The sequence below is a fragment of the Xyrauchen texanus genome, chromosome 15 (assembly GCF_025860055.1).
Source record: "Xyrauchen texanus isolate HMW12.3.18 chromosome 15, RBS_HiC_50CHRs, whole genome shotgun sequence".
In the NCBI taxonomy this organism is placed as follows: Eukaryota; Metazoa; Chordata; class Actinopteri; order Cypriniformes; family Catostomidae; genus Xyrauchen; species Xyrauchen texanus.
The window spans coordinates 13,150,065-13,166,024 of NC_068290.1; the positions used below are offsets into that span (position 1 = coordinate 13,150,065).

General features: G+C 38.2%; 2 protein-coding genes across 2 annotated transcripts in view; both read left to right on the forward strand.

Annotated features, from left to right (window-relative positions):
• LOC127655660 (calpain-7-like) overlaps positions 1-15,960 on the forward strand; it is a 301,204-nt gene that overhangs the window by 234,948 nt on the left and 50,296 nt on the right. The gene's annotated exons all lie outside the window — the stretch shown is intronic.
• Positions 4,457-8,847, forward strand: LOC127655671 (uncharacterized). The gene is made up of 4 exons (XM_052143592.1): positions 4,457-4,488; positions 7,168-7,367; positions 7,607-8,636; positions 8,752-8,847. The coding sequence occupies exons 1-3, from the start codon at positions 4,481-4,483 to the stop codon at positions 8,422-8,424; spliced, it is 1,026 nt and encodes a 341-aa protein (XP_051999552.1). The 5' UTR covers positions 4,457-4,480; the 3' UTR covers positions 8,425-8,636; positions 8,752-8,847.

Sequence of the window (15,960 nt, forward strand, 5' to 3'; positions counted from 1 at the left end):
CCTTAAATTACATACAGTGCTATGATTTTTGAAAGGGCATTATTTATTCCTATTATTCACTTTATTTTTCTTCTTCTTCTTGAAAATACTGGGTATAAACATGCAAAGCTCAAGAGTTAAACCAGGTCACTCAGATACTGGTGTCCCATTTGCTTTTGCAAGGCAAATATTTAAGCATGTGTGTTTGGCAGTGGCGGCTGCTGGTCTTTCAAAGAGGGGAAGCTCATTTTCGGCCTACATTATAAATTTATTTTTTGCACTAAATCAATCTTAGGTGTTGATCTGCCCTGCTGTTTAATTCTAATTTTTTCCTCGTAAGGAAGACTTTCAAATGGCTTCGCCAAAATCAGGTCGACAATATTAGCACCGTCTGCCATCGTGCGCAGTTTCACCCGTCCGACGCTAGCCTAGCCTACTGTATGAATGAATGAATGAACGAACGAACGAACGAACGAACGCTCTAAAACAAAATATATTAAACTTGGTAAAACTGAAACAAGGAATGTGGTGTATAATTGTGTGAATGTATTATGCAAATTGCCTAGCAATTTCAGCCAAACAAATATAAAGAAATAGGTTGCAGCAGTTTGTCTTTCGACTACACTTGAGAAATCCGCTGATGGGACTGAGCGCGAAATAGCTTCAGTGACTTCTTATAGTACAGATTCGCTGTCAATCAAAAGGAGATGCAGTCTTTCGACAGATCCTCCAATCATCACGCTGAAGCCCGGAGTCCGGGCCAGCCCACTCCTCATTCACCCCCAGAGACGCTGAGCGTCCGTGGGCGGACATAATCGCAGCATTTATCCAATGACCGTCTATTTTCGGAGCACTGAAAAAACTGTTCAGAGCAGCCCCATTGAAGTCAATGGACGCTCGGCTTCAACAGGGAAATGCACTGACGCTACGGGAATGTATGAGAAGTAAATCGAGTCAGCCGACCTGCTATATGTAATGTAGCTGATTCTGAACGAACTCGTCTTCGAGATGAACGTGTTCTAACGCATTTTTAGTCAATAAATTGTTTACACAATAGTACATATTTGACCGTTATTTTTTTGACATTATAGGGGAAGCTGAGCTTCCCTTGCAGTCTTAAAGAAATCCCCACTGGTGTTTGGACAACTAAATCAAATCAACCCATGGAGGAGATGTTTACTGCTGACACAACAGCTCACATCCAGTCAGAAAGACCATGCGAAAAGTTGTAAAGTAATAATGGCAAAAATGCAGTTTATATGTCTGCATCCAAATTTTGCATGAATTCATGAAGATGTGAGATAGTGGGTGATAGTATCATTATGATATGTGTGTAGTGGTTAATTCTGTGTGTGGTGGGGGTGTGGGGGTGGGGGTGGGGGTGGGGGGTCATCCTGGGGCATGCCTCCCTGTGATTGTTTATTTTATATAAATTTGTAACATCCAAAGTGTCACTGCTTAATTTCTATCTGCTTCTCTATCTGCCTATCTGAGTTAGAGCTAACATTGGGAAATAATGCAAGTTTAATTTGTACTTACGCAGTAATAATTGCATATGTAACATCTACAGACCAATACCCTGTCAGCCAACAGCCCATTCTTATATTAAGAGTCCCCAAACATTTATGATCAAAAGATTGTTTCATTACAACACATAACAGTGCATAATAACAGTTAAAATGAATTCACAGATAAATACGAATTCATATTCATACTTTAGTATACTCTTAAATATGTGCACATTATGTATATCAAACATTCTTCCCTTTCAGAAAATTAAACTTCCTGCTCATCTGCAATGCCAGCCTGACAGCTCTCCTCACCCTGTCAATGTAAAAAACTTGTTGTTTTAACAGAGAAAATTTAGTGTTTGTGCTGCCTTAAATATGTTAAGTTGTGTCAACTTAAGAGGGAACGTTGTTTAAACAGAACATAAAATTTACTTAAATAAATATAATCTAAATGAGCTTAAAGCCTCTTTAAGTAAACTTGAATTTCTTAGTTCAAACAACCTTAATCTAATCTAAGTTTAATAATTTATCGAAAGTTCATCCAACAAAGTTCATCCAACAAAAAATTGGATGATTTACACTGTAAATGATTTCTGTTGTTTTCACAGTAATATTGCTGTATTTTCAGTGAAAGTTTACTGTAGAAACAGTTTACAGTATGTTGCTGTCAATTTCATAGCTTTTACAGTATTATTGCTGTATTTCCAGCTTTGTCTACTGTAGAAACTATTTACAGGAAAGTTGCTGTCAATTTATGCTATTCTTTGAAAAAAAAACAGAGTTGGACAATAATAACAGTAATCCTTATATTACTGTTAAATTGATGACAGTATTATTTCAGACAAGCCCCGACAGAGGACGCTTTTTTGGTTTATTGAGGTAATTTCAGCTTAGGAATTTTACAATACATTGTTTCATAAGGGAACCCATATATGAAGGCATTTAGTATATAGTTAAAAAAAAGTTAAACATTTATGTGGGTGTTTTTTAATTGCGTGTCTTTATGGTTGCCAGATTTTGTCACAGGCCCAACTAATCTAATAGGTTTAGCCTACACTTTTTTGGGTGGGAGATGTGATTCCCATCCAATGATCAATAACATAGGTTATGCAAAATAGATAAAATCAATTCCCATGATTTTTTTTATTATTAGTATTTTGCTTTCTAATTGCACACTTAATTACACAAAGAGCTGAAATCGCAATGGGTATACCTGGCAACCAATCATCTAAACCGTCAGCCAGGTGAGATGTAAAATTCTATTTGTATTCAATATTTTAAAGATGTGTATTTCTAAACGTTTCACCCCAAATGTGAAGATATTCGTTTTACCATTAAATAATCGGTGGTGATTTTGATATAAAGATAACGTTAGCTTTGTAACGCAAACATTCTTGCCAGTTAGCCAAATACTAGTTATCACAAGGTTTGCTGTTAATGTTAGTTAATAATTTCAAGTTTAGAACAAAGTAAATCGAAATGTTATTTTTTCTGAACATTTGTGTGTAACGTTAACTTACACCGTGTGCGTGCGTGTGGCCTGTCACAATCAAGGCCTCATATGCGCCCGTTAACGTTACGTTACCCCTACAAGGCTATGTTCGAAATCGACCTATGTTATCCACGACTTGAAGAGACAACCACAGTGTTTTCAATCATATTATACATTTATAACGTGAGTACAACCGATGTACACTTAAAGTGAATTACACAGTCGGTGAAAGTCGCGCCGAATGAATTCCCGCGTCTCGGCATCCTTCAGACCAGACGTTCACAGGGTTCGATTTTGCTCACTCGTTTTCATTCACTTCAAGTACACTACCGTATATTAGTTTATTAATGTCTGGAAACAGCCACTGCCAACGGACTGAGGTTAATTTAGTTGTATATTTGATATTCGTTTGATATTCACGACAATGGTCATTATAATCTCCGTTTTTGTCACCTTGGGTGCTTCTCATTTCTTATTTGTGACAAATCAGGTTCTCCCTCGAAATCCGGTCTCTGTCAGGACCCCAAGCGATCTCAAATTAGTTTTAATTGGTAGGCCTACTCTCTTTAGTGTCTAATTACAATTCCTACAAAATCATGTTATGATAAATCCTTTTTGAACCACTTTAAAATGACCATTAATATCTGAAACTTATTATTTAGCATACTAGCACAGATACCGATTGGCCTGATAGCATACACACATTTACACCTACTGTACATGTATTCAGTCATCTTTAATGCAATTATGTGTTAAATTAAGTGTTAAATTCCCAATTATTTCAGTTATAAAAGAACAATGTAATGATCAACCGTTTACCTAATAGGCTAGGCTGTTATTATTATTATTAGTTTTTTGGATTCATTAACATTTATCAAATAAAACAAATTGCACTCAGTTTTTTTTTTTTTAATTATGCACTATATAGTAAGCTATGCATATTTTAAATTATAGTTTATATGAACTATTAATCATAGCTGATAGACACCCAATTTCGAGGGATGAACCAGTTTGTCATTACATCGGGGGTCACAGGCTGAAGGATGGAGGAGTCATCAAATATGAAATGTTGCTAAGAAAAAACCCCTTTCACAAATCTCAGTTTGTGAAACTTACATTCTATTTGTTTTAAAGAAATATACTAGTGTAAATGTATGTAATATTCTTATTCTATTGAACTCAAAGATCATAGAGACATGAAATCGACTGTAAAACACTCATGTTATTCTTAATAATTCACAATTAGTAATAAATTAAATACACAGATTGAATAATTAATATGAGCATTCAATTATTTATTTACAAAAATTATGTTAACTTTTTTGCTATTTTTAAGTTGCATTTAAGTTGTTAGCTTGTAATTTCTGGTCTTTGTTTTCTTTTCTAATTCTTTATTTTGATTTTACATATTGGAATTTTGTAGTAACCTTTTTATGTTTTAACTGATACATGTTTCTCTTTGTCTTACAGGTAAAAATCCTTGGTTAAGTCACCAGATATGGATGGGTAAGTAAGTACTGTATAAAGTTAAAATTGCTTGGAAATAAGATTAGAAATGCCTTTCTCTTGCAAAGTGTGTCAGTACTCTGTAGAGTCTATTCCAGAATTTGTCAGACATGCTAAGGAACACAGGAATCTTGCAAACAATAGATTCTCTTGTGGATTTTTCCAGTGTCCATGTAACTTCAAAACTGCTGTTGGCCTTCGTATACATATGTATCGTAACCATGCAGTGGTTACACCATGTGCTGACAAATCACACAGTGGTGTTAATATGACATGCCAGGTTATGGGATGTTCTTTCACTTCCACATCCGTATCTTGTCTTTGTGAGCATTTAAAATGGCACATTAGAGATGGCAAGGCAGTTAAATGTCCTTTTCCAAGCTGCAAGAAAACATTCAGGGTTAGGTCATCTTTTCTCTCTCACATAAGCAGAAAACATTCAGCGCGTGACATCTGTCGTGAAGACGGTGCAGTAGGTCTTGACACCAGTATGTCATGTGCTGCTGAGGAGTCTGACAATGTAACGTTTGCAGAGATTCTGGGGACAACCTCAGCTCATGCAGAGGGAGATGTTCTAATGACTAACTTGGCCCTCTTTTACCTCAGAATGCAAGCAAAAATGCTCCTGCCAGCCACCACAATATCAGCATTAATAGACGAATTCCAAGATTTACATGAGCACGGGATGGCACATGTACTGGCAAAAGTACGCCAAGAACTGACAAAACTTGAGATACCTAGAGATAGGATCCACACCATAGTTGAAGGGCTTTCAAAGGAAAATTTGTTGAAGATGTACAATCAGGGTGTGTTTAGGTCAGATCAAACTAGGAAGACTTTTTTTAAGAGGAATTTTTTTTATGTTGAACCTACTCGGATTTATCTAGGCATTAATGCCAAAGGAAATGAGTGTTTCTGTCAGTATGTGCCTGTCAAAGATACACTTAAAGCCTTTTTAAGTCACCATTCAGTTAGACAACAGTACAACACCTCTAAAATGCAGCAATCTGTAGAATCAGATATACTGGAAGATGTCCAGGATGGTAAGAATTGGAGAAAAAATACTCTTCTTCAGCAGTGTCCATCTTCTTTCTCCATAATTCTGTACCAGGATGCATTAGAGGTTGCAAATCCCCTTAGATCTGGCAAAAAAAATCCATAAACTTCTGGCTGTGTACCTTACCTTGGGTGAAATTCTGCCATATAATAGGTCCTCTATAGATCCCATGCAGTTAGTGATGCTTTGCAGGGAACAGGATTTACAGTTTTTTGGCCAAGACTTGGTATTCTCTCGGCTTGTTAATGATTTAATGGATATTGAGGAATCTGGAATTATTTTAGATGATGGTGAGAAACTGCAAGGAGCTCTCATAGCAATTGTAGGTGACAACTTGGGATCCCATTCTGTGGGAGGATTTACTGAAAATTTCAGCAAAAGCAAGAACTTCTGTCGGTACTGTATGATACATAGAGATGACTTTGAAAGGGAGCCTACAAAAATTGGTCATGTGAGGACTCAAGAGGCCTATAAGAACAGTATGAGAGGGTTGTCACTGGGTCACAGCCTTATAGATGGTGTGAAATCCGATTCTGTTTTCAATCGTTTGAGACACTTCCATGTGTGCCAGCCAGGCCTCCCACCATGTTTAGGGCATGAGCTTTTCGAGGGGATTGTGTCGACCGATCTTGCTTTGTACATCAAGCACTTTGTATCAGTAAAGCATTTTACATACACTCAGTTAAACAGGAGTATATCTCAGATAAAGCTTGTTGGCAGTGATGCAAGCAACCGGCCATGTGAAGTTGTGCAAGATGGAAAGAAGTTGGGGGGAAGTGCAGCCCAGAATTGGTGTTTTTTGCGCCTTCTTCCTCTTTTTATTGGTGATCGGATCAAAAATGCCCTTGATGACCAAGTGTGGCAGTTGTGTTTGAGGCTCAGGGAAATTGTAGAGCTTGTTTGTGCATCCAAGATTCACACCAATCAGGTAGCCTATCTCAAGGTTCTCATCAGGGAGTATGTTCAGATGCGAGTGGATATTTTCCCAGATAACCCTATCAAACCAAAACACCACTTCCTTCTCCACTATCCAGACCTAATCCTTAAATTTGGTCCTCTCATTCGTCTTTGGACAATGCGGTTTGAGAGTAAGCATACATATTTTAAGCAGTGTGCACGGAAGCTTCACAACTTCAAAAACCTCTCCAGTACTCTGGCAGAAAGGCACCAGTTGCTTCAGGCGTATCTTCATGCTGGTAATGTCTTTCCTCCTGTTCTTCAAGTAGGTCAGGCTGATGAGTTTAATGCCCACATGTATAATTTCGCCATTCAAGAAGCTGTACGACTCGGTAATTTGACTGGTAGCATCATGGAGACAGCCATGGTCACATACAAGGGTACAACATATAAGAAGGGAATGAGTGTTGTACTTGATGTTAGTGATGGTGGATATGTGCTGGGGAAGATTGCTCTGATAATAGTCTGCCAGGAAAAGGTGTATTTTGTTTCAGAGAGACATCAGTCAGTGCCAGTGTTGGATCTTGGTGTGCACTGTGTACAGCATGACAGTGAGACTTGTTATGTGTGTGTTTGTGTCGACGGGCTTGCAGACTATCACCCAGTGTCTGTTTATAGACATTTGGATCTCGAACTTGTTGTGCTTCACCATTCTATCTGTTTAGGTTGCAAGACGACATGGAGTCAATCATAAAGGGCACTCTTGCCCACTTGAGTGAGGAGACGCTGACATGTCTTCTTGAACACCTCTCTAACATTGGCATAAGGACCTCAGATGACTTCAGATTTCTAACAGAGGATGATTTAAAACAAATGATTTCATTGATTGATAGCAGAAAACTTCTACATGCATTTAACAACAGAGGTAAAACATTTTGCAAATGTATTTTCTAAATGCTGTAAATATCTTCTTTTTTTTGCTTTAATTTTTAGAGTTCAAATGTTACTTGACATTTTGCATAGTTGTTTTGTAGTCAAAAGATTCAAAGTTCATGTTCTTTTATTATGGTAACTTTATTTGTCTCATTTAAATTTGTACTCTGTCTTTAGTAGACTCTGTCTGTGCTTTCCCCTTTTTGGTCCTTTTTATGTTTTTATTTTTAGGTGGTGGTGGTACACAGTGCAGTCAGCCAAGTGACAATGCAGCAAGTGAAACAATTACACTGACATTAACTCCAGTTACTGAATTGGAAGTCTCCTCAATAATGACTTCACCACAGTGCAGCGTTCCTTTGCAAAATAAAACATGGACTACGACATTTAAAATTCCATGGGAGAAGACTAGGCCCACTCTACAAAGATGTCTCGCTCAGAACACAATCCCAGAAGACACAGACAGACGGCACATGGTTAGAATCACTGTAGATGCCATGAGAGAAAAATGCTTAAACCCAACATGGAGTCAGTGTACAGTAATTGCTAAAAGTGTAGTTGACAAATACCCTGGTAGCTTTGAAGACAGAACAGATGAAGGTGACAGAATGGGCAATGGATACTTCACGTTGTCCTCACAACTGAAAAATAGAGTGGATAACCTTAACAGAAACAATACCCTTGCCCGTCTCAGAAAGCCAAAAAGACCTGCGGATACTAACAATGTCCACCCAGCACAGCCAGAAAAAGTTGCAAAAACTGACAGTTATGGATGCATAAACTGGCAGCCATCTCAATTACCAGAAGGAGAGACAATAGACTCTCTACATCATAAAAAAGAAGAACTTAAATTAATTTTCTCTCAAGAAGGACCAAGTGGAGCAGACCGTGTAAGAGTGAATGATTTGATGGTCTTAACTTATGCAAGTCAGCGCAGTGCAATAAACTCCACACCTTCACTTAGTGTACATGAATTGAAAAGAGAATGGCCTTTCCTGTTTATGAATAAGTTTTTAATGCAGCACTTCACTTACTGGGATCGAGCTTGATGAAAGGCTGAGAGAATGCATTGCTGGAAAAGGAAGGAGGGTGCTCCAGTTCTTCAAAACTCAAGTTTCTTCGCTGGACAAAAGAAGTGAAGACTGTTCTTGCCGACATTGAACGTCTCCAAGGCGAAAACATGGACTCAACAATCGCTGTCATATTGCTGATGATGACCTTCTTTAGAGAGAAAGATGATGCCATTTTCCTTCTTGCTGATGTAATTATTATACTGGATTCATATAATGGCCAATGAATATATATTTTTTAGATGTATTAAGATTTATTGCTGTCTCCCACATAAGCACTCCTTCTGTTTGACCTTTTGCATGCAGGTCACCAGTACCCATGCAGATGCTGAAGCTCCGTTGTCGCTTCCCACTACACCAAGAATAATCATGCTGGGTGAGGTTGTCATTCAGACTTATACCAGTTCATTTAGTGCAACCGTTTCTGATTTGCTTCTAAGAGATAATTCTGCCCTATAAGGTCAAGTTTTCAAATTTGTTTTTTAGGAGATTCCATCCTGACATCGAAAAAATGGATGCATTATATACTATACTATACTATACTATAGTTATCTCAACAAGATTGATCAAGGGCAGTTATTTTAAGCTCTACATTTTGTTATGATAACTAAAAGGCAAAATTATTTTTTACAGTGAACCCATGTCATATATCCACATGAGTCAGAGCAGGGACTAAAGCCTGTTTTAGGTGCTTTTACCCAGAATATGTACTTTTTGACGTTTTCACACTTGAGGAACTACATTGCCTCTTAGCCATTTAGAGGGACTTTAGACTGACTTTTTATCTCCTACTCCAGGGTAGATACTTCTAACCCAGAAGAGGGACTGTTGGAAGTCAAACAAGTAAGACGCACAAAGCTATGAGAAAATGAGAGGAGTTGGCATCCTCCATGAGTAAACAAACTTGTTGCTACTAGCTTGCTATTTAGAGGACTGTGTTAATTTTCCAATTCCCTATCAAAAATAACATAAAACCAACAAAGTATCCAAAGAGTATCGTCTGTTTACATAAGCATGTGAAATGGGGTTTGAGTTTTTATTGCGGCTGTATTTTGTGACTATACATAAAAAAAAGTTACTACTAAAATTCCAAAAAAATTACTTCATAGTTTTTTTCCTGGGATAACAGACATAAATAATAAGATATTTATCAAGAGTGGGTAATTCATCTCTATAATGGCGGAGCTAGAGGGTGGCCTGTGGCCACCATGGACCGAAGCCTGGCCACCCCATTGGCCACCCCACTCGCAACTGCTGTTTTAGTCATTTATTTGGTAATTTTTTGGTACAATTTAGTTCTGTAGAGGTGAAATCATCTCTGTAAAATTTAACATGTGCACACACTAATTTCGCCGCACCGCTGAAATTCAAATGGCAATGGTAAATTGAATGGAAATATGTATGAAATTGCAATTAAAACAGACTATGTAAAATGTATTGCACAAGCAGAATTAACATATCAGTTAAATAAAGATATTACTGATAATATTTGGCACAGGTCAGTGGCACCTTCCAAAAGACCATAACAAAGATCATAACATTAACATTCTCTAAAAGTATCCCAACCTTTACAGACTTACTTTTAAGTGTGGACAATAGCATTTTAATGGGCAGAATGTGGTAGTTGTAGTTTATTAGAGTGCTTTCGACAGTGATTAGACTATGTGGTTGTAGTCTTTTCAGTCTAGTTTTCCCATCTTCAAACTCTCTAACCTCCCATAGTTAAAGGCTTTATAATGTGTGTTAACTGGACATAAGAAGCACATCAACAGTTTATTTAAGATGGCACAAGAAAGGACCCTCTTACTAGCATGGAACCTTCTATGTATTTATACTGTACAGATAACCATTCAGGCATAGAGGGTTTAAGTTCAGAGATGTTTTGCATAGCATATGATTTATCTAGTTGTGACAATACAAAAATATTCTTACTTTGATCCAGTATTAAAAATATTAGTGAGTACACACATAATTTATATATGGAGATGTTTATAGGGATATGAAAAATGCAACCATGTAAAAGTAACCATTATCTTCCAGCCAAAAACTAAATATTTGTTTTCCCTAATATATTACAAAACAAAAATTGGTTTACACTAACAATACACTAATTTCACTCTTGCTCTCCATTCAGAATGCAACTTGTTGTCTGAAACATATGAGAACTGTTAAAACTGTTTTTATTCAATACTTCCATCAACACTGACCAATGGGGGATTTTACACCTCAAAGGACAAAGCATTCTTTGGAGGAAGAGAGCTTTAAAGCCAGATTTGTTTTCCCAGCAACTTTTTTGATTTGTAGCAGTCTCCCCTTGCCAATGTTTTCTCATGATTGAGGGTTTTATAGCATTTCTGACCATCTGTTAACTGTTACATCAGATTGGAGGGATGGCCAACTCAGAAATACACATGGTTCCATTGTTTTTTGCAGTTACATTATACAAACTGATTGAATGTCTATGAAAGTATTAGCTAAAAGGCAACTCTCTTGATTGATTTGGGGTTTTGCTTGACATAATTACATATTTGCTTGTCATTTAGCGTCTAGCCTTTTCCTGACTTACAGTTATGAGAGCCATGATTTCAATGCAAAATAATTATGAATTTAAGGGGCAATCTGGAACAATTTTCTCATGTCTCTGACATGATTTAATATTTTTCTCTAACTCAGATGAGTCTTTTGTCTTTATTTTGGCTCAGACATCTTTAAAAGAGTGTGACAGGGCAGAGAGCGTGGCCAGGTCATGATTCTACACACCGAGAGGGATAAAGGCCGACAGCGTATGGTGGTGCGAGAGAGAGAGAGAGAGCGTTTATGGGCAGCTGTCCATCATATGTGTGTGTTTGTGTCCTTTTGTTTAAGTTCTTAATTCAATATAATTTATATTGTCAAGCCGGTTCTCATCTCCTCCTTTCCATTAATCCCTTTACACTGGTGCTGAAAACCTGGAAAGGAGGAGGGATACGCCGTAGTGGAGTTCCCGCCACTACCACACACCCCAATGGAGCGGCCGCTGCCATCTGCCAGGGAACGGAGGAGCCCGGACGCCTGGAAGCGGAGGAACGGCCGCCAACCGTGAGGGGAGAAGGGGCACCTAGCCGACCACCTGGAGTGGTCAGGGCCACTTCCAGGGGCGGGGGAAGACCCCTACCAGCCGCTAAACGCGGCGGAATCAAGAGAGGACCGCTGAGCAGGGAGGGGCTCCAGGCCGACCAGAACCGCTGCCAGGGGCGGGGGAGACCCCTTCTGTTCCCCGATCTGCCCGGGGAGGCACAGCTGTCATCTGTAAGAGGGTGAAGAAGTGGCCGAGGACCAAGCTGACGCGTATCAGAGAACATTTCTCTCTCCTACTGCCGCTCTGTGTTGGCCTTTTCCCTCTCTTTTACATTTTACAGTGTTTTGTTTTGTTGGGGGTACTACACTGTTACAGGAAGTACCACCTAATGTAATCATTATTGTTTCCCTTCCCCTGTCCCCTTTCAGATTCAGGACTGAGGGGATGACCTGCCGGCAGACTCGCCCTCCCCCAGGGGGGTGTACGTCATGCCGGGGGCTCCCCAGCCTGAGAGAACGAGGGAGGAATGTGACAGGGCGGAGGGTGGGGCCAGGTCGTGATTCCACACACCCGGTCCATTATCAGACTAATCAAGCCTCCGAGAGGGATAAAGGCCGACTGCGTATGGTGGTGCGACAGAGAGAGAGCATTTACGAGCAGCTGCCCCATGTGTGTTTGTGTGTATGTGTGTCTTTTTATTTAATTAAATGTCATTTATATTGTCAAGCCAGTTCTCGCTTCCTCCTTTCCATAATTCCTTAACAAAGAGATTTTTAGAAGAAGGAAGAAACCTGTGCAACCCAACTTGTAAATTCAGTTACAGTTACTATTGTACAACAACACTAGAATTGAATTGGGTTTCAAATATATATATTTAATAAACCATATGTAACAAACATTGGAGATGAAGAAAACATTTCACCACATTTAAATTGAGAATATCAAGCAGTTATGTAACACAGAATAAAATGGCAATCGATATATTATGCCAACAGAGAGTTCTGGAACAAAATTACAAGCCCCTTCTGTGCCTCTGGTTTTAGTCCAACTAGATAAAATTCTGAAGGGAGAATTTTTGGAGGCAGATTTTGTTTAACCCATGGGAAATTTGTGCCTTTATGGTGTGCTTCATGAAGTTCATATAATTTGAACACTGTGTTGTAGACTTCATCAACCGAACTGCACCGCTTGATGATACTCTGACAGAAAGCATCCCTAAGAAATTTCCTATGTGCAATGTACTTTAAACAAAGTAGCTATATTTCTTTTAATTTTCACTTAGTGATGACAAGTAGTTTATACAGTGTGGTTTGAAAATACATCGTTATTTTCCTAGTAAAACAAATTCAACACGGTATATAAAGAGGACTGTTTCCCACACTTCACATTGGTTAATTGGCCAAACTCAACATGATCACATGGAAACTCGACAAGTTGCTTCCGAGTTCATGTTCATGTTTGCTGAAATCAACCCCATTCAGCTGATTTAATGACAAGTGCCATCAGACATTTTTGCATCAATTCAAGTGTGATAACATTTCCCTGATACTGTTTTTACTACAGTGACATTTAGGTTAACGGTTGGGGTTGGAGGGCAGAGTTAAAGGAATATTCCAGGTTCAATAAAAGATAAGCTCAATTGACAGCATTTGTTGCATAATGTTGATTACCAGGAAAAAAAAAGTCCTTGTCTTTCCTTTTCTTTATAAAAGCAAAAATCGGGGTAACAGTGGGGAACTTACAATGGAAGTGAATGGGGACAATTTTTGGAGGGTTTAGAGGCAGACATTTCAAGAGTATATTTTTATAAAAGCACTTACATTAAATTTTCTGTTAAAACTCTGTGCTGTTGAGCTGTAAAGTTGTTTAAATTGTAAATTTTACAGTTGCGAAGCGGATGACCTGCCTTCAGACGGGCCCAAAAGCCTGCCCGACACCTTTGTTTGTGTTTGTCTTTTTGTTTCAGTTGTATATTAAACTATTATTTATTTTGTCAAGCCGGTTCTCGCCTCCTCCTTTCCATTTATCCCTTTACAAACATCCGTTTTTGGCTCCACTCTTTGAACATTTCACCCGGAAACTGGAGCTCAGAGCTACTCATAAGTTCAACAACACATCCAGTTTCTGCCACTAGGAGAATTGATTCAAATTTAAGTAAGGACAGACCAATTTCAGATGTGAAACTTTTGGCCTATTGTTGCCAAATTCACAGTGAGAAGACACATGCCCCATTAAAAAATATGTCATGCTTACACAATCCACCCTACTTTAACACACACACTGCCTGAGAGATGTGTTGAATTTACAGGTGTGTCTTCCATCAATTACCACCTTCTAGATGCTTCCACAGGGCATGAACTGTATCCGTCCACACTGGACCTGGTATCAGCACTAGGCTTATTTGTGGATGAAACTGGAGAGTGTGCCACAATCTCGAGGTTTTTATCACAGCGTAATTGGATTCATCAGGCTAATGTGATGATTGGACTTTTGAACATTAGCTATATCTGATCCTTTATACTCAGAGACTGAAAATACATTTATTTTAGATTTGTGCAATGAAAAGATGGAATTAATATTTGATTATGAGTGTTGGACACGTTGCACATTAGTCTGTGTGTGACACCTTGTCCTGCCAAAATTTGAGTAAGATTCCAGTTTAAAGTAAATCTGTCAACGTGGAAAGCGAAAATGCTGCACGCAGCACAATAACAGACAATCTGAACATATTTTATGTTAAATATGCAGTTATGTGGAGTAGTATTTTGGACCAAAGAGATTTCACTGTGGATGTTGCTACCGAGTGCATTGCTGCTGAAAATAAAAACTTGTTTGTTGTGTCTGGCTGGTTAGGACAAAAACTCAGATTTACAATGCTTTTATAGTTTATCTCTTTATCACCTCTGGTTAGGACACAATGTGAGGAAACTACCTTATTTTGAAGTCTGAATGAAAGTTTTCTCTCCTAGGAATTGTTTAGTATGTCATGCAAGACCGTAAAGTGTGCCAAGACAAGCAAAACACTGTTTTTGATTGACCTGAAATCAAACTGTTCTTAACTTTGCTGGCATGTCAGACTTGTTTGTATGACAACACTGAATATATCTGCCAAAAATGTGGCTTGTTTAATCTGCAGAAAGACATAATACTTCCATCTAGATATCTCTAAATTGAAAGTGGGTCGTTTTTGTACAGTATTCAACATTTGGCAGGTTCCTCTCTGGGTGTAGTAGTACATATTTATCTGGCGTTCTCCATGTGGTTGTTCAACTCTTTTGAATGTGAACCTTGAGAGATGCCAAATAAATTTTTGCTCCACTGTTTGTATTGCATTGCCCTACCTGGTTAGAAGCCTCACCTGTTAATTCTATTAGATAGAATGACTGCCAAGCTGATGGTATTTTGAAAAGCACTGTGCTTTTTCAGGAACTGGAAAGTATTCATGAATCCTCCAGAGAGTTAAAATTTCGTTCCAATTAACAGTCTTTCCTGTCCTTTATTACTGTATGCCAACTGTACATTCCAATGCAGTGTTATTAATGCATTGGAAAGTAGACAAAAGCTTTTCAGGTTCAAACACTAAAGTATTAAGGAATGATTGTGCATCACTGAGTTAAGGTAAGAAGGTAGCGAATGTCAGCCGCAAGCACAGTATTCAACTGTTTCAGTAGTATTAAGCACTGTTGGCACTATACAAATATTCACATTGTCAGTGGGTCAATTATTTGAATAGTGTAAAGCAACCGTGCATTAATGTTATGACAAGAACTTTGAGAATAAACCTGACTATGATGAATGGTCTGAAATGGACTCTGTCCAGGTACATATGAGACAGGACCAAAAGTAATTTTCCAAATCTGAACAAGACAGTGTTTAAGTTAATGAGGAAGATGACATCAGGAAGCCACAGACATTACAGCTGGAAAATGTTTGAATCATTTTATTGCTGTTGTGAATTACAAGTCACGAAAACAACAAAAAAGAGGCTAAAAAGAGATTTGTTTGAGCTTTACTAAACAACACTGGCTCCTCCAATGGTGGGGGGTGTTTGTGAACACTTTTGGAAAACAATCATTATTTTTGCAGTTCTGTTTGATAACTCAAGTGGTGCAGAAATTATACACATCACCTCTTTTCAAAACACAAATCTTTCTACATTACTTTTTAACTGTTTCTGTTTAAATGTCAAAGGGATAGTTCACCCAAAAATGAAAATTCTGTCATCAATCTTGTTCCAAACTCATAGGACTTTCTTTCTTGTGTAGAAACAAAAGGAGATGTCAGACAGAACGACAGCCTCATACATGAAAGTGAAGGGTGAATAAATGATGACAGTATATCCTTTTTCTTTATCTCTTTAAAGGGGTCATATAATGCCATTTTTGTACAAGTTAATATGAATCTTTAGGGTCTAAATGAAAACTTTGTAATATACTTTTATTAAATTTTAAGAAAGT

Bases quoted from the DNA above. Each gene is read 5' to 3' on its own strand.
- LOC127655671 (XM_052143592.1), top strand. The intron at 7,368-7,606 runs GTAAAACATTTT...TTTTATTTTTAG, and splicing joins ACATGCATTTAACAACAGAG to GTGGTGGTGGTACACAGTGC.